This window comes from Rattus rattus, chromosome 4 (genome assembly GCF_011064425.1).
Source record: "Rattus rattus isolate New Zealand chromosome 4, Rrattus_CSIRO_v1, whole genome shotgun sequence".
Lineage (NCBI taxonomy): Eukaryota > Metazoa > Chordata > Mammalia > Rodentia > Muridae > Rattus > Rattus rattus.
Genome location: NC_046157.1, coordinates 137130725 through 137145753, shown reverse-complemented (window position 1 = coordinate 137145753; position 15029 = coordinate 137130725). Strand labels below are relative to the sequence as shown.

At 40.6% G+C, this 15029-nt stretch overlaps 1 protein-coding gene across 1 annotated transcript in view; it reads left to right on the top strand.

The window, feature by feature from the left end:
• The window catches only part of Ndufs1 (NADH:ubiquinone oxidoreductase core subunit S1), a 33659-nt gene extending 19145 nt beyond the window's left edge, over positions 1-14514 (top strand). The window contains 7 exon segments of the mRNA XM_032901215.1: positions 1675-1814; positions 2966-3125; positions 6020-6174; positions 9005-9180; positions 10861-10995; positions 11097-11169; positions 14000-14514. Coding sequence (XP_032757106.1) covers positions 1675-1814; positions 2966-3125; positions 6020-6174; positions 9005-9180; positions 10861-10995; positions 11097-11169; positions 14000-14091 — 931 coding nt within the window. The 3' untranslated portion in view covers positions 14092-14514.
• Positions 14515-15029: the final 515 nt, after the last annotated feature.

Genomic DNA, 15029 nt, shown 5'->3' with positions numbered 1-15029 from the left:
CATTTATGTTATGGGCTTAGACTCTTATAGCCCCAAGGGTCCAGGTTAGTTGACTCTGCTTCCTATAGGGAAGTTCCTGTGCCCTTTGGGGCCACAGTCCTTCCTCTTATTCTTCCAAAAGAATAAGCTCCATTGGGGCTCGAGACCCCATATGTACAACAATGCCAAGCAACCAGAGCTTCCAGGGACTAAGCCACTACCTAAAAGACTATACATGGACTGACCCTGGACTCTGACCTCATAGGTAGCAATGAATATCCTAGTAAGAGCACCAGTGGAAGGGGAAGCCCTTGGTCCTGCTAAGACTGAACCCCAGTGAACTAGACTGTGGGGAGGGCAGCAATGGGGAGGGTGGGGGGGACACCCATAAGGAAGGGGGGAGGGAAGGGGATGTTTGCCCGGAAACCGGGAAAGGGAATAACACTCGAAATGTACATAAGAAATACTCAAGTTAATAAAAAAAAAAGAATAAGCTCCATCCACTGTTTAGTGTGGGTTTCTGCATCTGTCTGTGTCAGCTGCTAGGTAGAGCCTCTCAGAGGACAACATGCTCCTGTCTGCAAGCATTACAGAGTATCAGAATGTTGGTGATTGGTGCTTGCTTATGGGATGGGTCTCAAGTTGGGCTGGTTATTTGTTAGCCATTCCCTCAGTCTTTCCTTCATCCCCTTTCTTGTAGACAGGATAAAATTTGGGTAGAAGGTTTTGTAGGTAGGTTGGTGTCCTTGTCACTCCCCTGGAGTTCCCGCCTGGCTTTAGGAGGTGGCCACTTCATGCTTCATATCTCCCCCCCGCTAGGAGTCTGAGCTAGAGTCACTCCACAGACTACCTGCAGTCTCCCCCATCCCAGGTCTTTGGCTGGTCCTAAAGATGTACACCCCCCCCCCATTTTACTTTTTTTTTTTTTCAGAGCATGGAACTTTTTTTACTTACTTTGTAGAACACATCCCACATCTACTGTCTTTTTCATTGGTGCTATAGACATTTACAATAGGGCAGTTGTATTATCTGTCTAGATTATCTCATCTGGAAAATAGTTGAGAGCGAAAGGGAGTGACTACTTCAGGATGACAGGTAAAATTAGCACTGCTTCAGACAAACAAGAATTAATGGCCACCACACTCACATAGTTTTGAAGGGTAGAAAGTCGGTAGTGGCGCACCTTTAATTCCAGCATTCTGGGGGAAGAGCCAGGCTTATCTCTTGAGTTCGAGGCCACCCTGCTCTACAGGGTGAGTTCCAGGACAGACAGGACTGCACTGAGAAACCCTGACTGGAAAAACAAAAGCTGCAGTAGTTTGAAGGAGGCAGCTCTGCAGCACTCGCTGTCAGGCTGGGTGAGTGACAGTTTATCTGTGGGCATTGGAGCACTAAGGGACTCCGCCGTTAGGTACCGAGGAGTGTGACCTACAGCTCAGTTACTCTAAGAGAGTTTTTGTTTTCATTAGACTCGTACTTAGGATTGCTACAAATTTATTTCCTGAATTATTTACACATTTTTACAACTCTTATTTTGAAAGGTATACATTAAACAATGTGGGTTAAGAATAAATAGTCTGTGAATTCTTTTGCACTTCTGACAATTTGTGATTGTAAATAGAGGTGGGACTTGGAATTGTTGGGTCCAAAGGCTGTGCTTAACTTATTTGGCTCTAATACTTTTTTTTATTTCAGCTGGCTGCATAATGACTTAAAAGTGGCCCTCATAGGCAGTCCAGTAGACCTCACTTACAGATACGACCATCTAGGAGACTCTCCCAAAATTCTGCAAGACATTGCTTCAGGGAATCATGAATTCAGCAAGGTGCTTTTAAGTTATACATATCTACTGTATACTGTATATACTGTCTTTTAACTGTTACTATTATTTTAAAGTGCATTGCTGTTTTGCCTGCATGTATGTCTGAGTGAGGGTTCCAGATCTTCCTCAACTTGAGTTAAAGACAGTTGTGAGCTGCCATGTGGGTGCTAGGAATTGACTCCAAGACCTCTGGAAGAACAGCAGCCAGTGCTCTTAACCACTGAGCCATCTGTCTAGCTCCATTTTTTTAAATTATTATTCTTTCTTGTAGATTTATTTATTCTTACTTTATATGTGAGTTCTTTTGCCTGCCTGAATGTAAATCTATCGCTTGCCAGCCATGTCTGGAGAAGTCAGAGTGTTGCGTGCCCTGGAATTAGAGTTAATAAATGGTTGTGAGCTGCCATGTGGGTTCAGGGAACTGAACTCCTGCTTTATAAGAGCTTCTGAGCCGTCTCTCCAGCTCTTTTAATTTATTGATTTTATACGAATGTGTGAGCTGTTTGTTTTTCAGTTTTACTTACCAGCCTTCCCCCAAGCCTATAGTTTCCTATCTGCTTGAGACTCACTCCTTTACTGTGGCATAAGGCAAACACTTTACTGCTTTAGGAATGCTCTGCCGCTCTTCCTGCTTTCTCTTCTGTTCTGAGTCTCTGAATGTGGGAAGTAGTAGGCGATGACACTTCAACACAATTTTTCTGTCATGTTTTAAATTTTTTATTTTTGTTTGAAGATGGTGTCTTGCTGTGTAGCCCTGGATGGTTTGAAATCTATTATGTAGATCAGGCTGGCCTGAAACCTAATGATCATTTACTTCTTTCCAAATTTTGGGATTACAGCCATGTATCACCACGCCTGGATCTTTAGTAGCATTTGAGTATCTCTAGGGACATTTCCCAGGTTGTCTGAGACAGGCCCATATTTACTTCAACCAAAGATTACTTGGCTAGGAGATTCATCCCCAATACTTACTTGTATAAAATCTGTTTTATGTGATATTAAGCTTTTTCATAGTAACATTTACAAGATATTTTATTCATTTAGATGTTGTTAAGTAAATTAATGATTCTTCATGTTAGATCCCCAGACTTGCATGTCAGTAGATGCAAATATCATTTAGTGCTTTGAGATCAACAGTTCTTTTTTTTTTTTTTTTTTTTATAGGTCTTAAACGCAGCTAAAAACCAATGGTGGTTTTAGGCAGTTCTGCACTCCAGAGAGATGATGGGGCAGCAATTCTTGCAGCTGTGTCCAGAATTGCACAAAAGATTCGGGTGGCAAGTGGTGCTGCTGCAGAGTGGAAAGTTATGAATATTCTGCATAGGTTTGTTACTCGTTTTATGTACTAGGAAATTCAAGTGGGTGTGTGTGTGTGTGTGTGTGTGTGTGTGTAGATGTGTGGGTGTATAGGGGTTTGTGTGTGTAGGTGTGTGTAGGTGTGTGTGTGTGTGTTTGTTCCTGACTTGTCATGTTTATATGTACAAACAGCATTTAGAGATATTATTCCCATTGCAGACATGATATGTAAAATGTTTTGTTTAAGAAGAATGCAAGTTAGTAAGTGACAGTGAAAATGTATGAAGCAGGGGAAGATGAGGGCAGAGTGGACAGTGAACAAAATGGCACTTATTTATTTGTATGGTAGTCAGAAAGTAATTTTAAATGTGTGAGGCTTGTTTCCTAGAGATTTGCCTGGCATACATGAAGTCCTGGACTCGTTCCCCAGGACAACATAAAACTGGACATAGTGATGTGCACTATAATTCCAGCTGGGGTAGAGGCAGGGGGAGCAGAAGTTCAAGTCGTTTCCTACTGCACAGTGAAGTTGAGACCAGCATGGGATATGTAATACTTTGTATTTAAAAAAAAAATCTGTATCATATTTTTTGTCCTCTACTTAAAAATAAGTGTATCCTCTGACTTTTGAGAATTTTTTTTTTGTAAACCTTCCAATTATGCTGATTTATTTAGGAAAGTGGTTATTTCATGGTCTGAAGATAATTGTTACTGCTCTTTTATTAGTTCCTCTTATGTAATTGTTTCTAGTTATATGGTTAATATACCATGAGTACAACTTCGTGTTGTGATTTAACTCATTTTTATTTCCAAATGAGAATTTTTATCTATAACTAGAAATCCTTCATGAACTTTTTTCTTTAAAATTTTTTTCATATGGTATATTTTGATATTATCTCCCTCTCCCCCAACTCCTACAAGTCCTCTCCCTACCTCCACCTTAATGTTCTTTCTCTCAAAAAAAAAAAAACTGGGCTGGAGAGATGGCTCAGTGGTTAAGAGCACCGACTGCTCTTCCAGAGGTCCTGAATTCAAATACCAGCAACCACATGGTGGCTCATAATCATCTATAATGGGATCTGATTCCTTCTTCTGGTGTGTCTGAAGACAGCTACAGTGTACTTATATATAATAAATAAATCTTTAAAATAAACAAAAAAATTAAAGCAAAACTTGAAAATCAGGACGAATGAATAAAAACCAATAAGAAAAAAACCAAAAGACATTAGTAGTTATTTACTATAATAATTTATAACATTTCATTTTTAACATGGACACTGATGGTAGTTTTTGATGACTTTAAAATAATTCTGAGTGACTAAAGTGCAGCTTAGTGGTATAAAATACGTACCTATCCAGGTGTAAGACTGGCATCCATCCTCACTTAGGAAATTAAGCTAAGTAAGGAAGCAGTGATGACCCAGTTAACTGAATTTTAGAATAGCTTGTCCTTAGGTTATAAAGGTAGCATGGCTGGACTGAAAAAGGCTGATGTTTCAAGAGCTGTTTCAAATGTTTCTGCTGGTTTTAGGAGGGTTGTTATTTTGAGCTTCTTTCTTAGATTCTCTTCACTGAAACAAATAACAGTTGTAGGAAGCAATTCCATAAGGGTATATTCTAGTCTGTATATAATGGTTTTCCTGTCTTTTCCTTCCCCTCTCCCTCCCTCCCTTCCTTTTTCCCTCCCTCTGTGTGTGTGTGTGTGTGGCGGGGGTTGGGGGGAGGTGTTCTTTTGTTTTGAGAAAGTATCTCACTGTGTAGCTGTCTGTCCTGGGCTTCACTGTGTGGAGCAGGTTAGTCTAGAACTCAGAGATCCAACCAGCCTCCTGAGCACTGAGGCTAAAGGTGTGAGCCCTGTGCCCATCGTGCCCAGCACTTTGTGTTCCCTCCTCCTCCCTCCCTCCCTCCCTCTTTCCCTTCCTCCCTCCCTCCCTCTTTCCCTTCCTCCCTCCCTCCCTCTTTCCCTTCCTCCCTCCCTCTCTCTTTCCCTTCCTCTTTCTCCTTCTTTCTTTGTTTCTTCATTGTTGTTGTTGTTTTATTGTTTTGTTTTTTTGGGTTTTGTTTTTGTTTTTGTTTTTTTGAGGCAGGTTTTTACTGTCTTTGGGAAGCTTTGAACTTGCTGTGCCTCTGCCAGTTGACCTCATACTTGCAGCCTTTCTCCTAGCTCTAACCCTTATATAGCTGGAATCACCAGCCTCGTTTCTACTTGAATTATTGTTTTAACAATAGTTTTTAATTTCTCCCTTTTACTTTTTTTCTTTTTTAAAGATAGGATCTTGCTGTGTAATCCATGACTTACTTTGAATGCACCATGTAGCTCAGACTGGCCCTAGACTGAACATGACCCTCATGGTCCTCCTGCCTTTGCTGGGATTATGGTAGTGTGTTACCATACCTAGCTCCCTTTTGATTTTAAAATTCTGTGACTTTGTTCTAAAACATGTTTGATTTACTGTAAGTTTTAGGTCTTACTGTGTTGAATTTAAGCCATTTACAGTTGGTTTTCATAATTACTTCATGCATATTAATTCATAAAATCAGTCTCAGGAGGAGGAGGATGTGTAGCTCACTGTTACAGTGCTTGCCTACCACCTACAAGAGTCTAGTTCAGTCTCCAAAACCACAGGAAAAGGAAGAGAAAGCCAGATATAGTGGCCCGTGACTTTAATTCCAGCCCTTAGGAAGCAGGAGGATCTCTTTGAGCTTGAAGCCAGCTTGGTCTCCAAAGTGAGTTCTGGGACAGCCAGGGCTACACAGAGAAACCCTGTCTCAAAAAGAAAAAGAGAGGCACTATACTGTGTATCTTATATTTCAGTGGTAAGAGTTGAGTATAAAAGAAGCTACAAATTATTCCTATGTAATCACTCAAATTGCTTATACTTAAATGCTGCACGCATTTGAAAATCCATAATTGTTGTACAGGATTGCAAGCCAGGTAGCTGCTTTGGACCTTGGCTATAAACCGGGGGTAGAAGCAATTAGGAAGAACCCACCCAAACTGCTGTTTCTTCTGGGAGCAGATGGAGGTTGTATCACCCGACAGGACTTGCCAAAGGATTGTTTCATTGTTTATCAAGGTAAGTAGCACCGTGGCACTAGAAACAAAAGAGAACCATACGTGGTGTATATTAAAATCTATCTAATACACACAACTTCTGGTTTGAATAACTGTCTGACTGTATAAAAGCTCATTGAAGTGTCATTGGGTCTGCAACTTGAATATGTGATTTTATTTGCAATTTTTTAATAATAAACCTTTTTTAAAAATCAAAACAAATAAAATCTGTTTGTTAACCAGATATACCTGTGATCCTAGCCCAGGATGAGGATGAGACAGGAGGACAGGAGTTTGAGGCAGTTCTTAAACCTTTCATAGGTGAACAATAGCCACCTTCCCAGCGGGCATCTGGTGTACACTTGTGAGTCCTGTCCTTGGGAAGGTGAGGTAGGAGGAGGAATACAGGTTTGTGGCCAGCCAGAGCAAGCTGAGCCTCTGTCAAAATACTCAGTAAAGTCGTCTTACGGTGACAACAGTGATAATGCTGTGTTAGAAGAGCTGGAATCCTGCAGGATCGGCTTTGTTACCTGTTTTTGAAGCAATGTTTCATGGAGCTCAGGTTGAGTCCTAGTTGTATACATAGTTGAGGATGACCTTGAACTCCTGGTCCTCCTGCTCCACCTTCCACGGGATTATAGGCATGTATATCATGTCTGACTAAACTGTAAAATGTAATTTTACACTTGGATTCTGAATTATAGGACATGTTCTTGCTGCTGTTGCTTGTATAGAGGCTTGTTTGGTTTGATGGTTTCTCTGTAGCTCAGTCTGTTCACGAACTTGCTCTGTAGACTGGCTGGCCTGAGCTTAGAGATCTGACTGCCTCTGCCTCCCACTCCTGCCTCCCATGTGCCACCACCATGTGCCTGGCTTTGTTTAGAGGCTTTATCACAGGGCTTGTGCATGTGTATTTTCATGCTTGGCAAGGCCTCCCCACCTAAGCTATCTCTCCAGCCCTTGGTTGTTGAGAGAAAGATCTTAATATGTAGCCTAGGCTGGACCTGAACTCATGAGCCTCATGTTCTGCCTCCTTGTCCTGGGGATTCTAGGTGTACACCATGTCTGGCTTAAGTTATGTTTTACCAGACCTTAGTCAAAAGACTAAGAAACAAATAAGTAGGTTACAGGTAATGTAACACTCTGACTTTTTGTATTTAACTCATTCTTTTGAACTCCCACCGGTAAATGTAATTCAGTCCCCCTAGAGTAAATGGTGCGTTGTATATTCCTGGATAATTAAAATGAAACTGCAGCACAAGCTTTAATTGTACTGTATACATGGATATAATTAATTTATAATAGATGTTTTATTTCCATTAAAATCATTATACAAGGACTAGAGAGGTGATGCAGCAGTTAAGAGCACTTAATACTTTTTCAGAGGACCCAGGTTTGAATCTCAGCATCTACATGGTAGCTCACAATCTTCTATAATTCCAGGTCAGGGGATCTCACGACTCTTCTGGCCTCTGTGGGTACCAGCACTCATGTGGTGCACAGACATACATGCAAGCAAACAGACGTACACATAAAATAAATTTTTAAAATAAAATTATGGGGGTGAAGAGATGGCTCAGCGGTTAAGAGCACTGACTGCTCTTCCCGAGGTCCTGAGTTCAATTCCCAGCAACCACATGGTGGCTCACAGTCATCTGTAATGGGATCTGATGCCCTCTTCTGGTGTGTCTGAAGACAACTACAGTGTACTTATAAAGAGAATAATAAAAACAGCTGAAATCAATGTATATTTTGACTATAAATCAATTTTCTTTAAAATGTATCCTATCTTACAAAAACTGTCAAGTCCCAAAGAAATCCAGGACAAGTAAAAATCAAATAAAATCATTATATAAAATTTTATGCCAGGTGTTGGTGGCATACGCCTTTAATCCCAGCACACAGGATCAGAGGCAGTCAGTTCTCTGAGTTCCAGGACAGAGTGATTTTGAGCACAGCCAGGGTGAAGGAGAGAAACCATGTCTCAACAAACAAACACACACAGAATATTTTATTATATCTTTATATAGTCAGTTGATAAAGAAAACTTGGGTAGACTACTCCTGTTGTAGTGCGAGAAGTCAGTTTGATGTACGTACCATCTCTTTTTTCTTTTTCTGTCTCTTGAGGCAGAATCTTTTGTGGTCTAGTCTGACCTTAAATGTCACTGTGGGGCCAGTGTGACCTTGAACTCCTGACCCTCTGCTCCTACCTCCTAAGTGAGGAGACTATAGGCATGTACCAGCACCTCCAGCTACTATAATGTATATCTTAATAGGTCTTTCCTCATTGAGTTTGGCAAGACAGGGTTTCTGTGAGAAGGTGAACATTACCATGCCCAGCCACTTTCATAGTTTATAAAGAGTATAGTTCAGGCTAGGCAGTGTGGCACAGAGGTGGCACACACCTTTAAGCCCAAACTCTTGGAAGCAGAAGCAGGTGGATCTCTGAGTTTGAGGCTAGCCAAGTCTACAGAGTGAGTTCTAGGACAGCCAGGGCGACACAGAGAAACCTTGTCTCAGAAAACCAACAACAACAACAACAACAAAAAGATAGTTCAGTGGTAAATTGCATAGTTTGCATGAGGCCAACATAAATAAAAAATAAAAATAAAGATGGGAATTCACAGAGGAACAGGAGGTCTACTGTCTTCACATATCATAGTGACAAGTGAGTGCTGGGTTGGTTGTTGATGTGGAGGTAGGTTCTGAGGCAGGGTCTTGACTAACTCATCCTAACCTCAAGCTTCTCCTGCCTTGACCCCCACACTGAGATTACATATGTGTACCACTACTTTGGGTTTATAAGTCCAGTTTTAACTAAAGTGTGGGTCGTTGTTTTTTTCCTCACAGGACATCATGGTGATGTTGGTGCTCCCATAGCTGATGTTATTCTCCCAGGGGCTGCTTACACAGAAAAGTCTGCTACTTACGTCAATACTGAGGGCAGAGCTCAACAAACCAAAGTAGCAGTGACACCTCCTGGCTTGGCAAGAGAAGACTGGAAAATCATAAGAGCTCTCTCTGAGGTATTAGTTTTGAGGCATTTCTTTGAAGTCTGTTTGTTTGTTTGTTAATATTCATTAAGCAGCTGAGGATGTGGCTCAGTTGAGGGCTTGCCTAGCATGTATGAAGTCCTGAGTTCTATAAATTCTTGTATATACCTTGTAATGCGAGACAGAACCCAGGGCCTCAGCAGGTACTAGGCAGGGGCTCTACCGCTAAGCACATTTTCATTCCTTAAGGCATTAGTGATGCTGCTTACGGGGTAATGGACATGTTAAATGCTTAAAGTGATTTTCAAAATCAAGGAAAATTTTTCTCTAAAATGAGGGAGGAAGGGTTTGCATAATCTGATTGTGTAGGAGGTAAAGTGTTCAGAAAATGAAGAATCGAAGTTGGTACTTTTATTGTAGAGTAACAACAAGCTAGAAGTATTGATGGTTAGCCTAACATCACCTCTGTAATCCTTTACTTCAGGACTGTATTCTTTTTTTTTTTTTTCCGGAGCTGGGGACCAAACCCAGGGCCTTGCACTTGCTAGGCAAGCGCTCTACCACTGAGCTAAATCCCCAACCCCCCATCAGGACTATATTCTTGCTAAGTATTCTCTCCACTACAGACAACATTCTGCAGATAAGTTATTAATGTGGTGACATCTTTAAATTAGAATTTTTGATATCTATATTCTATACATGACACTTCCTTGAAAGAATCTGTCTGGATTGGAGAGACGACTCAGTAGTTAAGAGTAGTTAACAGTAAGGGCTGTTTGCTCTTCACAGAGGACCTGGGTTCAATTCCCAGCACCAGCACCCACATGGTGGCTTGCAATGATCTATAATTTCAGTTTTAGATTTTTTTAAAAAAGCTTTATTTTTTTTATTCTATATAAGTATATTATAGTTGTCTTCAGACACACCAGAAGAGGGCATCAGATCTCACTACCGAGCCATCTCTCCAGCCCTAGTTTTAGGAGATTTGACACACTTCTCTGGCCTCCTTTAAGATTAAGCATGCACAGGGGTTGGGGATTTAGCTCAGTGGTAGAGCGCTTGTCTAACAAGCGCAAGGCCCTAGGTTCGGTCCCCAGCTCCGAAAAAAAGAAAAAGGAAAAAAAAAAAGATTAAGCATACACATGGTATAAAATTATACACAGAGACAAAACATATATACAAATAAATAATGAATAAAGGAAAAGGAAAAAATGCCTGTTAAAGATACTAATAGAGACTGTTTTCTTTCTAGTAATACTGCATTATTTAATCATAGTTGTGATTGTTTTATATACATAGTATGAATTGTTTTGTTCCACTTTTTGGTGTGGAGATTGAGCACAGTCTGATGTGCTTCCTAAGTCCCAACCCTGATTTTTTTTTCCCCCTCAAGACAGGGCTTCTCTTTATAGCTCTAGAACTTGTTCTATAGACCTAGTTGGCCTCAGATTCAGAGACCTGCCTGCCTCTGTCTTCCAAGTGCTAAGATTAAAGGCCCAGGCCATCTCAGCCTGCTAAATCACAGCTATTTATTATATTGGGTCATGGGCTGTACATGCTGCCCATGTACAAGATTTGGAGGTTTAAACGGCTCTGAGGGAATCTGTTCTCTCCTTGCACTGTGTGGGTCCCAGTGATTGACTCAGCTCTTCAGGCTTCTGACATTGTTTAAGTAGCAGAGTTGTTTGTCATGGTGGATCTGATCTGTTGTAGATTGCAGGTATCACTCTCCCATATGATACTCTGGATAAAGTGAGGAACCGTCTCGGAGAAGTCTCTCCTAACCTGGTTCGATATGATGATGTTGAAGAAGCTAATTACTTTCAACAAGCAAGTGAGCTTGCCAAGGTAAAACCTGCCTGTGTGCAGCTTTCCTAATCGATGTGATTTAGCATGATAGTACTGGTTTTCAGTATGATTCTGTGATTCTGGTCTCTCTTTTTTTCCAGCTAGTAGACCAGGAATTTCTTGCTGACCCACTTGTTCCACCTCAGCTAACTATAAAAGACTTCTATATGACAGGTAAGTTTGACTGTCACCTACTCACAGAGAACCAGAGGACTTCCTTTAGCTTTAAAGCTTCTTTTGATTGGCAATATTTGCTATTAACCTAAAGAACTTGACTTTTTTTCATTTATTTACTTGTGCGTGGGCAGGGACACACTCACCATGAAGAGTGTGGAGGTCAGGACAGTTTGTGGGAATCAAACTCAAGTCATTAAGCTTGGTGACAACTCTTCTGTCCACTGAGCTGCCACCTCGGTAGCCTCTGGTCTGAAATTGTTAACCATCAAAACTAGTATAATTTGGGGTAGATCTGGGTCTCAAGGCTCATTTTGTACATGGTAAGCATGGACACCATATCCCCAGTTCTCTAGCATTCTGTGTATTTCTGACATGGAAGCAAAGTTTGAACACCCAAAAGGTTTTAACAGATTTTAAATGTAAAATCTAGTATTATATGGAAAATCATTGAATAGAAATTTAAAGTACTAAAAAAATTCAAGGTTTTCTGAAAATTATTGATAATATATTCAAAACATTTAAATGTTTTGATATATTAGACAGGGCTTCTGGTGTAAATGTTAGAAGGCTTTTAAGAAATGTGGACCGCCATTCATTTTCTATAGCTTTGACAACAGTTGAAAAAGGTTTGCAACAGTTGCTATGTAAATAATTTCTTACCTAAAAGCACATAGGAGCATAAACTTTTTTGTTTTTCTATTTTTAAAGATTTTGTTTATTTTATGTATGTGAGTACACTGTCACTGTCTTCAGACACAAAAAGAGGGCATCGGATCCCACTACAGATGGTTGTGAGCCACCATGTGGTTGCTGGGAATTGAACTCAGGACCTCTAGGAAGAGCAGTCAGTGCTCTTAACCTCTGAGACATCTCTCCAGCCCCCCTTGTTTGTTTATTTAAAAACTGGGTTTGATGTAGCCAAGGTGACCTTAAACTCTGTGTCATAACAAAAGATGACCTTGAATTTGTAATCTTCCTTCTCCCACTGCCAAGTGCTGAGACTACAGGCCCACACCACCACAATTTTTATGATACTAGAGACCCAGCCTAGGGATTCCTGCATGCTAGTTCAGCATTCTACCAACTGAACTACATCTCATAGTCTTAAATTATGTTTAATAGTTTGTTTGGTTTTTGTTTTTGTTTTCTGTTTTATACCCTTTTAAAAAAATGTGTATAGGTTTGCCTGCGTGCATGTCTCTGTACCATTTGTGTATCTAATGCCTGAGGAGACGAGAAGAGGGTTTGGGATCCCCCAGGACTAGAGTTATAGACAGTAGTAAGCCTTCATGTAGGTGCTGGAAACTTGATCCCAGTTCTTTTCAAGAGCAGCAAATGATCGTAACTTTTGAGCCATCTCTCAGACTCTGTTGTATACATCTTTAAGTTAGCATTATTATTAATAATCTATTAGTATTAATAGATTATTTCAGGGAGGTGATAGAAGTGTTAAGATCAGGTCCAGCAGGATGGCTTATTGTGTAAAGGAGCTTATCAGTAAACCCGACTCCACAACACAGAGAACCAACTCACAAAAGTTGTCCTCTGACCTCCACAGAAACACTGGACATGTGCATGCATACACACACACACACACACACACACACACACACCCCAGTGCTACATTTCTAAACAGTTTTTAAAATAAATATAAGTTGGGATCATTGTGCAATATACAACCAAGCACAAAATTTCAATGAAATATTACTATGACTTCTAGCTTTTGAGTGGTGGAAGTAGGAAGATTTCCATATATTCAAAGATGGGCAGTTTTTTCTGGTAATGGTGGGTTACACCTGGAGTCTCAGTACAGTACTTGGGTGTCAGTTGATTAAGGAGTTCAAAGTTAAACCATACCACATAGCAAGACCGTTTTGTTTTTTAAGATTTATTTATTTACTTTATATATATGAGTACACTGTAGCTGTCTTCAGACACACCAGAAGAGTGTATCGGATCCCATTATAGATGATTATGAGCCACCAAGTGGTTGCTGGGAATTGAACTCAGGACCTCTAGAAGGGCAGTCAGTGCTCTTAACTGCTGAGCCATCTCTCCAGTCCAAGAGAAGGTTTTTTTATGTAGCCCACAATGGCTTCCAATTTACTATCTTCTGCCTCAGCTTCCTCAGTGTTACGATACAGAAAAGTGCTATCACTCTTGGATATTTTATATTCCAGGTAGCTAAGCCAAGCTACAGAGTGATGCTCTTAGTTCCCGGTGCCATCCCATGGAGGGTTGGATTACTAACGTGTGCCTGAACAGATCACACTCAGCTTGGCTGGCCCTTACCAGCCATGCTATCTTGACAGCCTCTGGTGGGCTTGGGGTTTTTTGAAAATACTTCTATTTCTTGTAGCCCAGGTTGACTAGACACACAGTAATCTTGCTGCCTCAGCTTGCGAAGTGATGGAGGACTGTGAGCTTGAGCCACATCTCGCTGATACACTGAGTGTGTGATGTCTATTTTTTTCTTAGATTTTTAAGAATTTCCTATCATTAATGTTTCATACTGGCATGTTATCTAGTTCTTATGTGATTATTTAATTACTGCTAGAGATTAAAAGCATATAACCAGAAAGTTGTGTTGGTAAATGGGAGGTGGAGGCAGACAGATCAAAGTTCAAAGTCACAGTAACAAAAATTGGCATTGGTGGCTCTTCCCTGTAATCTCAACAATTGGGAATCTGAAGTAGGGGGATCACCTCAACTTTGAGGCTAACTTGGTATACCAGTGACTTCTGGTCTGGCCTGAAATCTAAGACATTGTTTCAGAAACAACAAACGAAGTTATATTAACAAAATGCATGTTCTTAATGTCTTTCAGATTCAATTAGCAGAGCCTCACAGACAATGGCCAAGTGTGTCAAAGCCGTCACAGAAGGCGCTCAGGCAGTAGAGGAGCCATCCATATGCTGACACATCTATCAGGGACCCTGTTTTGCTACAGACAGTAAATGGACATTGGTGTAACCCTTATAAGTTAACGTTTTCCAACATGAGTCTAAATGATATAATATTTAAAGTTAGACTATGCTTATTTGAAAATGGTGTTGCACTTATCAAAAATCTTGGCAGTTTAAAATTTATGTGTGTGCAAGCATTAAGTAGTTTAATAAAACTATCATTTGTTCTTTCATGTTAAAACACTGATCGGGCTGGAGAGATGGCTCAGTGGGTAAGAGCACTGACTGCTCTTCCAGAGGTCCTGAGTTCAAATCCCAGCAACCACATGGTGGCTCACAACCATCTGTGATGAGATCTGATGCCCTCTTCTGGTATGTATAAAAACAGCTACAATGTACTCACATAAAATAAAATAAATCTTTAAAAAACCAACCAAACAAAAAAAGCTGATCCTTAAAATGTGAAGTTTTTTTATTTGACATAGTTCATTGGTAGAGCAGTTGCCAAGCATGTGTGAGACTAAAGATTCAACCCCTGAACCTTAATGAAACAATATAGATCTTCCATTCAGTCCCCACATTTTATGCTGAAGATTTATGGGACAGCAGGATGGCTCAAAATGGGTAAAGGTGCTTGTTGTCAACTCCAACTAACTTGAGTTTTAGCCCTGGAACCTATATAGTAGAAGGAGGAAATTGAATCCTACATATTCCACACATACAAATCTAGCCAGCCTGGGTTAAGACCCTGCTGCAAGCTGGGTATGGTGGAATACCCCTTTAATCCCAGCACTAAGGAGGCAGAGGTAGGACGGATCCCTGTGAGTTCGAGATCAGCCTGGTCTACAGAGTTAGTTCCAGGAAAGCCAGAGCTATACAGAGAAGCCATGTCTGGAGTGTAACAGTAGCAGGGAGTCTCAAAAAAGGACTTTTAAGTTTTCTGTTGAAGTA